This window comes from Akanthomyces muscarius, chromosome 2, assembly GCF_028009165.1.
Source record: "Akanthomyces muscarius strain Ve6 chromosome 2, whole genome shotgun sequence".
Lineage (NCBI taxonomy): Eukaryota > Fungi > Ascomycota > Sordariomycetes > Hypocreales > Cordycipitaceae > Akanthomyces > Akanthomyces muscarius.
In genome coordinates, this window is record NC_079242.1 from 4,792,603 (window position 1) to 4,806,347 (window position 13,745).

The window sequence follows — 13,745 nt, forward strand, 5'->3', positions numbered from 1 at the left end:
ACCAAAGTCGCATCGACGTGTACATGGTTGAACCAGTACACCAGTCTGCACCCATGCAACGCCCTGGCCTACACATCGGACGTCCGGCTCGGCTCTTTCAGCTCATGTCGCCATCTGTGGATGTATTCATCTTCCCATGTTCTGATATCTACCTGTGTGGCTTATTCGCCACCGCGTTGATTGATCGACATGCGGCCTGCCCCTGTCGCAACGGGCATGCATCCCCCGGCCCTGGTGGCCCAGTCAGACGCCGAAACAAACGGAAACCAACATTTGATGAAACCTTTTCCACCCCAGACATGATCGACCATGACAACAACCGACGACTCTTATTTTTCCTTGGATGGCGATTATTTGCGCGATGCAGACGCTACGGCCGATGGCAGCGACGCGGTGCCATGCAGCATGACGTGGTCCACGACACCCTTGCTGCAGGCATAGGCCAATAGGACGCCGGGATATCAGCCAGCATCCCCCTGCCATCCAGCATGCGATGGATGCGTTCATCACTTGCATACACGAGAAATGAAACGTTGATTCGGCCGGTGCATTTTATTCTCCTTTTGAAATCTTCCTTTCTGAACGCTGTGCGTTGAGTTTTTTTTTTTTGTATATGACTTGGCCGTTGAATATGTCACGCACATTTTCTGCCATCTTTGCTGTGTCTTTCCGTTCTTCTCTTCTTGTTCTTCTTCTTCTTCTTCTTACTTCATTTGGTACATAGCATTTTCTTTTAGCGATAGACTTGAGATACCACTTGGCGCAAAGCCAAAATGCCATTCGCTTCTATTTTATCATTGTTATACAGACTCCTCCGTTGCCGTGCAGATGTGATTACGTACAGTCAGCCAGCCATGCCAGTGAGCGAGCTCCGAAAAGTGGCTTGCTGCGGTTTGACTTTGACAGCTGGTTACACCCGATATCAGGCAGTGCAATCAATCAACTTGGGCTGCATGGAGCAAATTGCGTCCTGTTGCGAACCAGTGCGCGCGCGCCTTGGCACGGGTCTGGGTACACACGATGAGGCCAGTCCAGGGGTCTCGTTTGTTTCTACCACCGCCGAACGGTCATACGGTATAGGCTACACTCTATTTCCTTTCCGCTCTACTGAGGTCCTTAACCCTACTTGATGACCTGAGCAGGATCACTTGCATGTACACACACCTTTCAAGGGATCGACTTGGGCCGCAACGGGCCCTCGTCTGTTCGCCGTCCTCCCCGATCGACAATGAATGGTTGTATCGCGGGAGATCCCCTGATTCGTGCACATTGCCTGATTTTCCACACCTTTCATGAGCGCGGCGAGTGCTACCTAGACGGGCGCCGCCGTTTTTCTTGCGCTTCTCCGGAGCGCATTGTCAAATGCGAGAAAAAAACTGTTTTATCTAAGAGAAAAGAAAAGAGAGTGCTGAGAGTGTTTCATCGGCTTTCCCGCTAACGCCAACGGTGGTCTGATCATGCCACTTTTTTTTTTTTTTTTTGGCTCGCTGCCTCACTGAATAGTTTAGTTTAGTTTGCGTTTTGGGCATGATGGAACATGCCGAAGCCAAGCAAATGACCAAGAAGCTTGGTGGAATGTCACTTGAAAGCCATGGCAAATGCCGACAGCCGGGTGGGTAGATACGAGCTCTCGTGTACTTTGGCAAGTGACTTTCAGACAGGATGCAATGCTTTACAGACTTTGCAAAGACTACGATGGAGGAGGAGTGTGTACAGCAGCGATAAGAAGAGGAAAGGGAACTGAATCGTAGGGCAATGCGGCATAACTCTCGTTTGATGTAACCCTGAAACAACCTCTCAGCTTTTGAGAGCAGAAGCAGCTTGCAGAAAAAAAGCCAAGAAAAAGCGCATTGCAATTTGTTGTTGACTTGCCCACTTGGGGCGCAGGCCAACGTGGGAAATCATACGTCGTCGAAATAAGATGCAGGGACCCTCAAGTTTCTAGAATCTCTTGGGTCGGGGCCAAGGTGTTTTTTTCTTAACCCATCTCGAGCAGGCATCAAGAATCATGCAGCAACTCGGGACAATAACAGACACTCAGGGTCCAGGCATCGGCAACGCGCCGACTCACTTCTTTTCCTTAGGGCTGTGCTGGGCGAATATATTGCCGACGAGGCTGTGCTGGCTGGCCGCAGCCCGCGCCCCGCCCCGGCTGTCGGGGCTTCGCGTCCTCTACAGGGGCGCACACTATTCATTTCCTAGGTAATGCAGAGAAAAGCCACGAGAGCCTCATTCTACCCCCCGTGAAAGGTGTCTCTAGCAAAAGAGACGGGAAAGAGTGTAGCCAAGTATGGAAGCCAATGCGAGAGAAAGAGAGAGAGGGGAAAAGGTCCAAATGGGCCGATTGTACGGATATTGAAGCAGTGTGTGTTTCTATTTTCGTCCTGCTGACCATCACTTCTCTCTCGCTCTGTCTGTCTCTCTCTTTCCTTTCAGCCCTGGAGGCGGCGGGCGGGCGGGCGCCGCGGCGGCGCAAAACAGCCACCACTCGCATTCAAACCCCCAATGGGCAGTGGGGGCGCCAACAACCCGAAAAAAGAAGCAAGAAGCAAGAAGGAGAAAAAAACGGAACCTTGCCGTTCTCGGGCCCTGCAAAAACTCGTTCCCTCATTTGGAGTAGTTTGTGCAAAAATGTTCATAGCCAAACGCCCTCTTCATTCTGTAACAAATGCGTTCTTTCGTGTCGGTGCCGTATCCCTTTGGCAGTGCGAAGCCTACACCTAAGTCACTTGCAGGGATCGTAGCCAATCAGAACACACGTTAAAAAAGGTACTTAATTTCATTAGGCAGGCACACTATGATAGAAGTACCAGCATTTATCCGAGTTACAAAGAGCTACATTACATTCCAGGCACCTGTAGCGACTCTGTGGAACCTTCTGATTGCCGCTTGTTGGTGCCAGCGCAGGCCGAATTTGACGCTTTTGGCTGCTTTGAGTACGTACTTGACGATAGGTAATGCCTTTACAAGCGAGGCAGGGCGAAGGACTCTTATGACGGACGCGTTTATGCTGTGCCACAGGCGTAATTTTGTCGCCAGAGCGGTACCTCTTTCGTGATGTTCCGTAGCGACTGTACTGCTCGATTAGTGCGTCAACAAGCTGCTGGCGCCACGCTCTTTGGCTCTGGAAAGGTGTAAAATTCGTCGCCATCTTCTGTATTAGGAAGCTGTTGATAAGAACAGTCTCGAGAAGGAAGCTCCACGCAATTGCGTGCCAATTACCATAGCAAACACGGTGGTCTTGACTAGAGGAAGCTCTTAGCTGATCGCCAATATCAACAGCGCCCATCAAGTCATTATAAGCGGCTGCAAAAGACGGTACAGTCAGCGTTTTTACAGCCTCGTCACCAAATATTCGCTGTATCGGCCGTGCTCGTGGTTGTTGTGTTGTCGGGCGGCGCCGTACGCGTTGTTCAAACTCATCGCCAGTAAAGACGGTCGTCAACATTAACACAAGCGCATTATCTTTCCAGGCAAGCTGGTTAACCTAGAACAATTAAGTTAGCAATTTCCTAGTAAATTAGATGCCTACTTACTTGGTTATCTGGTGTTAGTATAGACTGAATCGTATTATGTGGCCATAGGTTGTGGCCCTTTGTATCGTCCTTCTTAGCCTTAACAAAGCCCTCATAGAAGCCACAGTTTATTCGCGCAGTGCCTGTGGCACCAATATTCTGCCGGCGGAGAGCAAGGAAGAGGCTCGGAGAAGAAAAGAGGTTATCTAGAAAGACATGATATGTCGATTCCGGCAGTGTTTTAACTAGGGAGACGACGACAGCTTGTGTCGGGTTGATTCGGATCGACTCTGCCGCGAGGCTCCGGCGCTCTCTTGAAGCCGCTGGCTCCTGACCTTCAAGATAATCGAAGGAGTTCTTCGGGCTGTGCCATAACCAGCCTAGGAAATACCCAGCTTCGGCAACAACCCAGATCTTAAAGCCGGTGGGAGTCGGCTTATTAGGTATTGTAACCTTCTGTTTTGAGCGCCCTGTGAAGCGTACAATACACTCATCAACAGCTATGTTTGTGCCCGGCTTATAGAGGCGAAGAGAGGCTTCTTTTAGCTGGTTTGACCACTCGCTGGCGATACAGAACGGGCGAGGAAGAGCTGGGTCTTCCGCGTCACAAATTCGAAGTTGACGATGGAGGAGGTGGAAGCGATCATACGTGATATACTGGGTAATTGGGTGTATCGGACGGTTCGTTACGCCAGAATAAGCTTTCCAATAGTCTTCAAGTACACTTTCTGTGTGAATTGACATATAAATCATACATGCCAGCCATAGGAAGACTTCTGGGCGCGTAGTTGGGTGCCACTTGTTGATACGCGCGTTCTCTTTTGGCGGCCCAGCTGGTCCCCGCCGCGCCCCAGAATTCGTGTATTCGACCCATGAATCTATTAGCGAATCACTCATAAATTCCTTGAATAGTGACAAAGGCGTCAGGGCTTGATGGGGAACCTGGGGCTCGCGAAAGGGCACGCGAAGTGGCTCAAAAGACGCGCCGGACTCTAGGACCGGCGGCTGGTCTGGTCGGTAGGTGCTATCAGCTGGTTGCTCTGCTTGAGCCTCATCTAGCCGGATAAAAAGCTCCGTATCGCCAGAATAAAGTAGGAATTGACTCTCGCTACTAGCCATTATATTTTTCAAAAATTATTTAATATGATAACTGCTGCAAAAGGCGTTTTGTTATGGCAGCTGACTACGTACCTTCCAAGTACCTTGTCTAAAGTGGGTCTCGTGACTTAGGTGTAGGCTTCGCACTGCCAAAGGGATACAAGGGCTAAAAACGCGGCCACGTAACTATTACGACGGTACCACACCGCTCGGAGACTTTTAGATGAGGCTTGTTAGCTCACATTTAACCATCACAAGGCTAGCCAGGTAGCTAGCCGGACCCTGTAGCCTTGTTACAGCCAGTAGGGCTTTCGCTCTGTCTTGCCGGGAATGGTGTAGCTTCTTTCAATAGCTACGGCCTCTTTTTTACTATTTCCGCTCTGCTGACGTGGTACGGTATCCGTCGGGTACACACATACAGGCATACTGAGTACATACGCGTCCTACCAGCTCAACGGTAGACCCCCCAAAAAAGAACAATCGTGTGTTCCGCCCCGAGGCGGAGCGGACAGCAAGCATCTCGTACACCCCCCCTTTCCTCGAAAAGATGACCCGAGTAGGTTAGACCTGGAGTTGCTGTTGCCAAACCAAAAAACCACGAGACGAATATCTTGGCAAGACGAATAGTGACGCCAAGGACAGTGGGGAGTCGAACCAAAATACAGCTCCCCTTATTTTTCTCTTGATAACTTGTCACGGATTCTTCGGCAAGTGGACAATAGCCAAACCCGTCAAATCATGACCGCCCACAGACGGACTTTTTTACCTGCGCGGAGAAAGCAAAAGGTCTGCGGAGCCGAGCAAGCCCGTTTTAACCTTGGGCCGCCCCCTTTGTGCCTTGGCTGCGCTTGGTATGTATCAAACGAGGTGCTATCGATTTCTTTTCTTGTGGCAGTTCCACTCACGATTGCTGGCGTGTGTGTCTCGATCGCGATGACTCGTCTGGGATCGGTTCGCGCAGAGTTTCCGCATTCGGCGGACGAGAATCGGGTTCAAGACCGCGCAGCAGTATGGTCAAGGAAATCTACGAGTCCAAGTCCTTGAACGGTCCTGGAAAGGGATTGGAATAGGCCGTGGTCGCACGTGGCAGCGCAGATCACTTTGGAGTAGCAAACGGCGCACATCCGGATGGACAGCCGAGGCCATGTATCCCAGCTGAGCCTCGTTTCTGGAATGCTTTCCTTTGGGATAAAACTTGGTAGCAGGGGCTCCATAAGCACGTCTATACAGTCTGCTCATGCTCGAGCTGTCAAAGCGCCTCTGCCAAGGTTTTCCTCAAGTCCCCAGCTGGCTCTAAAACACGCCCTGTTTCTGTGTTATAGCTCTACTGGGCATATCGGCATGCTTAAAGCTGCTCGGTACCATAAAAATAGGGCGGAGAAAATTGTCCAAAAAAAAAAGTGCGTATTCCTTCTCCATTGTTATGCACCATGACACAAACTACCCCCACGCGTGAGCCATGTGTCAAACCGTCCGGCTTTACGGGTCGTCGGATGCCGTGGTGGAAGTAATAGAGAAGAAAACCGTCAAGCAAGGTCCTTCTCCACTGGGGGCAAGGCAGAAACCACCAGCGTGGAAACACTCTGCAGCGTTGCATTCGGCTTGCTCCAGCCGACCCGTTTGACGGTATTTAGTGTCGGAGGATTGGAGGAGAGGAATGCTCCGAGAAACCGTCAGTGATGGAGATTGGATGCTAAAAGAATCATGCATTTGATTAGAGCTGGGATTATAGCAAGGAGCAGGGACGCTGTAAATGGATGGACGTGGGATTTGCAGATGCCGAAAGGAGCATGGTACTACACTTTCCAACACAGGTGGTCAAGTTGCATAGCTCTCCTATGATCATTATGCAAGTCATACACAATCAAACGAATCAAACAAAACTCTACATCAACCATATTCATGTTAATGGGACCTTGTCAGTTATCGTGGGGCCCGGGTTGCCTTTTACCCGCACCATGGTTTGTAAAAATAGCTCGTCGTCCTGCGCCAAGACGTTTTTTCCTGGGGCTGCTGCATACACCAAGGAAGCACCCTTGCATTCATTTGTAGATGGGGACTTTCCAAAAAAAAAAAAAAAACCCCTATTCCTAGCCGTTGCTCGGTTTATTGCGATTGCTATATCGAGGGTAGGAAAAGGTGTGTCTATAAAGAGCCATTGTCGTGCAGCAACGCGCGGGGTAAGGTGTCGTCACTGCGCAGAACGTGTGGCTGGCGCATGTGGGTGAGAGAGGTCTTGGTCCTTGAGGCCGAAGTAGCGAACGATGCGCCAAGGGTCGCATGCAAGATGAGAGGGGGTGCCTTTGGCAGATGAATGCTGTCGTGCGTGTGCATGCAGAGGAAAAGGCATCAGGTTGATGCTTGACACGGCGGATTTGAATGAGACGATTCGCATCTGGGACGGACGACGTATGCCAGCTCCACGGCGAGATACCCTACAGTGGCCTAGGAGCTGTAACGAGCCTGCCTGAGGGCTGGTTATAAGCTATAGTTGGACTCCTGGTTAATGCTCGCATTGAGATTAATGCCTAGTCTTTTGCCAGTTGGCGTAGCAGAACAGGAGAATGTTACAGGAGCTCAAATTTCCAAATCCCTTTCGCAGAGAGGAATGGAATAGCGAATCGGAATCGAAGCAAGTAAGAGACCGGCAAAGCACGGCCCTACAGTCCAGATACTAGGTCATTGCTGCTAAAGGCAACGCACTGGCCGATGAGGTTTTTTTGGCGATGCTGCTTACCTCGTCTTTGGTGTAGGACGGCCTACCGCACGGTGAGTCGAAATGGCAGACCATCGCTTGCAGCCTAGAACAATGATCGGGATACTTGGACGCGCAGATGCACACTCCAAAAATACATGATTGCCTAAACATTATTCGCACAGCTAGCAATGGCCATTTGCATCTCTAGCAACACTACCCCTGTAAACAGGCCCGTCACCACAGTACACGGGATATATGAACAAGACATGCCTTGTGGCAAACCTCGCACTCGCGAAATTATGTAATGAGTTTAAATGAATAGACACTACCACGCTCATTATGCATATGCCCAAGTTGAAGCCATCCTCGTATCCTCCCAGCAAATGCAAATGCAAAAGATAAACAGTCCTGTATCCAACGCCACCAACTCCTTCAAATCAGCACGACATCAGCAGTCAGAAAAGCAAAATCAGTCCTCCATCTTGGTATCAGATTCCTTGCCCAGATTCTTCAGCAGGTAGCTGCGCTTGAAATACTCGTTGGGGTGCACAATCGTCTCGAGCTGGTTGGACGTCATGATGCCCTCGTCCTTGGCCTTTTTAATCTCTTGCTTGTGCAGATGCTCAAACACGCTATGGTTTCTGTCAGTCAACGTTCATCCGCATCAATCACCAAGATTCGTTCTTACCGGTTGCATGCCATGTGGTACTTTTGCGTGTCCTTGTCCTCCTTGACGCCCTGCAGCACGCCGCGGTCGGCCACGCCCATCGACTGCACCAGCGCCGTCAGGTTCTCGAGGTTGAAGTGGCGGTACGGGCAGCCGTGCGCGTCGCCGGCGCCCGGCGGGTGCTCGGTGAGGATCTTCTGGCAGCTGAAAGAGCTGTAGCCGCCGCCGCGACGGTTCGAGTCGCCGCCGACGTCGCCGTACGCGTGGCGCACGTTGTACCGGTAGTCCTTGTTGAACGTGTCGTCGGTGATTTTGTGGAAGCTGCTGCGCCAAAAGGCCAGCGCCTCCTCCAGGTTCAGCCCGATGCCCTTGAGGAAGAGCGTGTACTGCAGGCGCCCGTAGTGCTTGAGGTGCGCGTCGCGCCGCAGCGAGCGGTGCAGGTGCGACATGCACGCGGGGAAGTGCTGCGAGAGGCTGTCAATGTTGGCGGCCGAGATGACGGCGCCGTCGGGTGCGGCCGTGTTGGACATGTACGCCGAGTCGGGCGTGATGAAGTTCTTGGACAGGTGGTTGAGGATGGGCGTCAGGCGGTCGTCTTCGTCGAGGCGGGGGAGGGCGCGGGCCGTGAGCTGCGACGGTTAGCGATTCAATTTTCTCGCGACGCAGCATTTCGGCCATTGTAGGCGAATGCCTGCGCGGGTGCATATTGGACTTACTGCCAGCTGCTTCTCCAGTCTGGACGAAAACTCGGCCACCACCATGCTCGCCTGCTCGCGGACGGGGACAAAGGCCTTGCCGGCCTTGAGAAACACGCGTCGGCTCTCGACCAGGTCCGGCACGCGCTCCCAGTCGACGCGGAACCATCCCTCGTCTTCGTTGCCGCCGCCAGCCTTGCGGTTGGTGCTCGCCATGGCGGCCAGCTCGGCGGCGTACAGGCGCCGCTCCTCGTCGGACACGGGGTGCCACCAGTCAAAGTCGAGGCCGGCGACGAAGCCGGCGCGATCGGCCAGGTCGTCACTGTTGAAGCGGATGCGGAAGAGCATCGTCTCGACGCGCGTGAAGCGGCGGCGCAGGTCCTCGGTCGAGGAAAAGGCCAGGCGCAGGATAAAGTGGCTGTAGTGGTCCTTTTGGCGCTGCGCGGCAAGCTTGCTCGAGGACGACGAGTTGGAGTCAAGCGGCAGGTACTTTTCGAGAATGGGCTTCATGTGCAAGGCCGTCTCGGCGGGGGACTTGTTGCGGAACGAGCATGCTTCGAGTTCGGCGAGGACTGCATCTTCTCGTTAGTCTTTTGGGTTCCTTTTTTCCTTTGGTCTTCGCTGCGCGCACTGGCGCCAACGAATGGGTATGGCATACCGCGAAGACGATCGATGGCCCATTGCTCAAACTGCTCGAGAGTTATGTCCGCCGTGGGAGGGTCCGCGTAAAAGTTGAGGCGATGCTTGTACTCGGCTTCCTTGTACTGGGCCGTCGCGAACTGCTTGCGTCGGTGGTCAATGACATTGCGTCGCTTGGGGTCGATGCGGTTAAAGTCTTGTCGCAGCATGTTGGGCAAGCGTGGATGTTTCTTGCACCGTCGTCGCACACAGGCGTGAATCTATGTTTAAACAAGGCAGACGAGCTGATTGCGGAGATGGGGATTGGGCAGAGGGCATTGGTGGTGGTGGGAGACGCGACGGGACGCGTTAAGGGCGACGCCACTTGTGTGGCGTGCAGCGTTGTGGCGGTGCGTTGTGGCGGGACCGAAAACAGCTTTCCGCGACCACGACTCATCAGCCCACCAGCAGCACACCAGCACACCAGCAGCGTAGGCAGCACGTATGTTTTAGACTTCCTCAACTGGAGATTCTATTTATGAAAACAGAGCGGAAACAACATCGAGGCTAAGATCCCGCTTCCCCTCATTTCCGCTGTGTATGTGCCGTGCACGAACGGCTGCTATAGCCGGAATAGAAAGGCACATATCCGGTGCCCGAGGTGGCATTTTGACTTTGGCTTCACACGATGGTCGTTGGACCGGGCTGCGGTATTTTGTCCTCTTCCAAAATGGTGACGTACGGAACATACGGACAAGCGGAAGAGTGTAAAGCACTCCATAAATGATGGCAACACCGAACCCGACCACTATATCGTTTCATTTTCTTATTTTCTTATTCCCCAAACGAGACTAAGATCGGAGAATTTCGCGATCTACTAACGGATAAGACTGAGCTTTGTTCCCTGTCGCACGACGTCTGTGTGATGAAGCCAAAAAGTTTCTGAATTTGCGCTTGGCCAGTACTGGCCAGAAAGCTTGAGGATCGGTAACCTAGTGCCCAACAGACAGGCAGACTTGAGGATCGGAATCGCATAATTGAGCCATGCACAATTGAACCTTCTAACGCAGGACAGTGAATTTACTCATTGGAAACTCCGGCCTATGTCACATCCCGTGTGCACATCTGGCGTGAGAATCCGGTACAAGACAAGATGCCGCTTCACTAGTTGCCGTTTGCGGCACAGCCTGGTTGATCGACCGACCACCAGCGGACGCGCTCGGTGAAATTTCACTCTTGCTTTCCGGTTTTTATCGTTCGTCTCGCTTCTTTGCCCTCTCTTGCAAGCCCTGCTCGCCTGGCTGCCCCATCCGGCTGGGCGGGGTTGCACTCGGATCGTTCGACGCAAACCTTAATCTCTACCTATCTGGTCCACGCCTACCCACACGGCTCGCCCACCAAGTACACCCAGTTCAGCTGTGTTTGCGGCATTGCAATCGGGGCTAGAGTTTTATGTGAGAGGATTTTCCCCTTTATCTCGAGCCCATCCACATGCACGCGTCAACCATGTAAAATTCGGGTTTCTGCTTCTTGGTCGTCTGTTCTTTTGGCTTGGACGTGTTGCTTCTATCGTGGGCGTTGGAAACATTTTGATATAATCTACACTGCAATACGCGAAGACGTGGCTGGCGTCGAATTTCCCTGGTCCGCACAATGTACTTGACGTGGCTTCTGCCGCTGGTGGTGTTGGAAGTGGCGGCACAGTCGAGTTTATGCTCGACGACCAACACTGCCGACTCTGGTTCAAGTATGTACATCCTCAATCTTTTTGCGAGTAGAGTACAGAACGTTAACATGGCTCTGATCAACAGACTCGGATCTTTATCAGAGTCGAGGGGCTTGCTCCGATCGCTGCAGAGGCCAGTCCGCATACGCCGTGGTCCAGGACGACAAGTGCTGGTGCAGCAACACGACGCCTGGCTCGACGACAGACAGCGGCAGCTGCAACAAGGCTTGCCCAGGATATCCGCAGGAAATGTGCGGTGGTAATGGCTTATATTCATACGTGTTGCTGGACAAAAGCAAAGTCAAAGCCGCTCCGTCATCGTCGGCGCCTCCATCATCACAACAACAACAGCCATCATCAGAGCCACCATCAGAGCCTGCACCACCACAGATTGTCACGATTACTCAGGTGTGTACATGGCTATATAATCCACTGGTCTGGAAAAGCTTTGTGGGATTTATTGCTTACCGAAGACAATAGACAAATGCGCAAGACGCCACGACAGTCATCAAGACAGTCCAGGCATCAGCGTCGCCTGTGGACGACAAGTCCGCAACATTTCGCACCGTAACGGTAACCGGCGCACCAACCGTGATTTCGAACGTTGCCGCCTCCGAGACCAGCCCGGCCACAGCCACGCCTCAGGCGAGCGGCAGCTCGGGCCTGAAGAAGGGCACCATTGCAGGCATCGCCGTGGGCGGCTCCGCGGCCGGAGTGTTCATGGGTCTGGTGGCGTTTATGATTTGGCGCCGCAACAAGTACCACAAGGACAAAGATGCCGCTTCCCACGACGGCGGAGGACAGATGGAAGCAGACGACGAGGTGAGGTTCTTTGGTGCCGGCGGCGCAACGTCAATCAGGAGGGATAACACAAGCGCGTCGGAGGACTCGCGGATGGGAGCGTTTGGCCACAAGAAGAGCCTGGTGCGCAACAGCATCGGAAGCTTGGAGGACGGCGCGGAGGAGGCGAACCAGGTGTTGCGAGTGGTGAATGTGTAATGCTGAGAAATTCTAATGACAAGACGATGTATGCCTCGCGAAACAGAAGTGGGATTTCATCTTTACTTTTTGTCTCTAACGCTGTTATGAGTAACAGCAGAAATAGGAAAACAGAACAAAACAAGCCAATCAATCAAGCAATACCTGCATCGCTCCGATCGATGGCAACACTACCATAGTGACGTCACCAAATACTGGCAGCTTGATGCCATGTATAAATATGCACCTCTAATAAGCCGAGAGACACATGGAGATCGCGTGCACGGTACACTACACAGCGCATGTGGTGCGGAGCCACGACACCGAATCGTGCTGGCCACGATGCCGCTGGCGCATCTGGGGTTGGTCGCTATAATTAGCGTGGGCAGAGCGCCGGAAATCCCAGAGCGGGTTAGCGCCGGGGAGCTGCTACGATCTGCTGATGGTAAGCAGTCCGGAGTCCATGCTCGCCTGGCCTTGAATTCCCCAGCGAGAAACGCTGTCTCGAGTCCTGTACAGCTGGTGCGCCGGGGAGCGAGCCGCTGGACGAGTCAAGCTGCAGGGAGAGCATGATGCCGGGGGGGGGGAGGGGGATGTCGGCGACGAGCCGCGTCTAGATTGCTGGGATACTTTCAGGAGGAAAGAAAATTACAGAGAGCAGAGAAGGAGGCAAATGTGGACGAACAGTACTGTGTGCCTGGCGGAGGAGGAGAGATCAAGTCTGAGAATTTTGTCGTCATCGTGAGTTGCAGAGCAGGGCCAAGGCGTGTCTGCCACAGTGCGCTATGTTTCTGCACTGGAACGTAACATCTGGCGTTGGTTCTAGCGCTAGCAGTAGGGAGACGGGGAGTCACCCGCAAGTCGCTACTGGGAAGTGACTGTTTGATACAGAAAGATAGAGGCTGTTGTCGTATCATGAAACCGATCAATACGTGTTCGTACACTGACGAGATTGATTTGATAACCGCCGGCTTTGGATATTACTTTTCAACAACTCATTAAAGTTTAGAAGCGTTGTCACGCATGCTGACCACCGCCGGAGCTTGCCTAGACCTCAAGTAGTCCACTGTAAAGCCCACTGTAGCGGCAGAGCTGGTACCTGCAATGTACCATGCCTGGCGAGCATGGCCGCTGCAAGTACAGGCATGGTACCTCTACTCTGCCCTACAGAGTGTGGAGCCATGACTTGCCGAAATCTATTACCCAGGCGGCAGGCTGCTGCTCCTTCCCTGCTAACCTGGGGCCTGCCATCCCCGGTGGCAGACATTTTGGCATTCTGGTGTCTGGCTCACGCTGTTCCCCCCAGCCAGCCAAGCCAGCCAACCTCGATTCTAAACTTCTTCTTCTCCGCCACCAACATATTCCTCCGCGACGGTCGTCGTCGCCATCTCGCGCCCAATTCATTTCGCGTCTTGCCAATTCACACCCTCACTGTCCGTCTCGACGCTGCCGACGTCGAATTCCCCCGACCAACGATCCGCAGAAACCCCCCAGCCATCGCCGACGATCCTGTGTCGCATCAGCGCGCCCGGTTCGTCTTGCCTCTTCGGTCCGATATCTTCCCGTGCCTCTCGGGTACGCTCTATAACCAACGGTCTCGGGCCGGGCTGTCTCTTTCTTTGTTGTATGCTGTCGCCCGCGTTGCTTTTCGCATCCGCCCTCAAAGCCAGCTTCATGGGCTAAACGCTTTGTCTCTGCAGCTGTCGCGCCACTACTGTAGCTTCCCGCCCCAAGGCCTACAAACCGCCGC

At 53.0% G+C, this 13,745-nt stretch overlaps 2 protein-coding genes across 2 annotated transcripts; one reads left to right on the forward strand and one right to left on the reverse strand.

Moving 5' to 3' along the window:
* Window positions 1-7,780: 7,780 nt before the first annotated feature.
* LMH87_004724 (uncharacterized protein) lies at window positions 7,781-9,521 on the reverse strand (the record flags this gene model as incomplete). The annotated part of the gene is made up of 4 exons (XM_056195988.1): window positions 7,781-7,943; window positions 8,000-8,607; window positions 8,695-9,245; window positions 9,332-9,521. The coding sequence occupies 4 exons, from the start codon at window positions 9,519-9,521 to the stop codon at window positions 7,781-7,783; spliced, it is 1,512 nt and encodes a 503-aa protein (XP_056049563.1).
* Window positions 9,522-10,944: 1,423 nt separating this feature from the next.
* Window positions 10,945-13,715, forward strand: LMH87_004725 (uncharacterized protein; the record flags this gene model as incomplete). Its single annotated transcript, XM_056195989.1, has 7 exons — window positions 10,945-11,038; window positions 11,103-11,425; window positions 11,498-11,994; window positions 12,040-12,044; window positions 12,114-12,440; window positions 13,479-13,619; window positions 13,696-13,715. The coding sequence occupies 7 exons, from the start codon at window positions 10,945-10,947 to the stop codon at window positions 13,713-13,715; spliced, it is 1,407 nt and encodes a 468-aa protein (XP_056049564.1).
* Window positions 13,716-13,745: the final 30 nt, after the last annotated feature.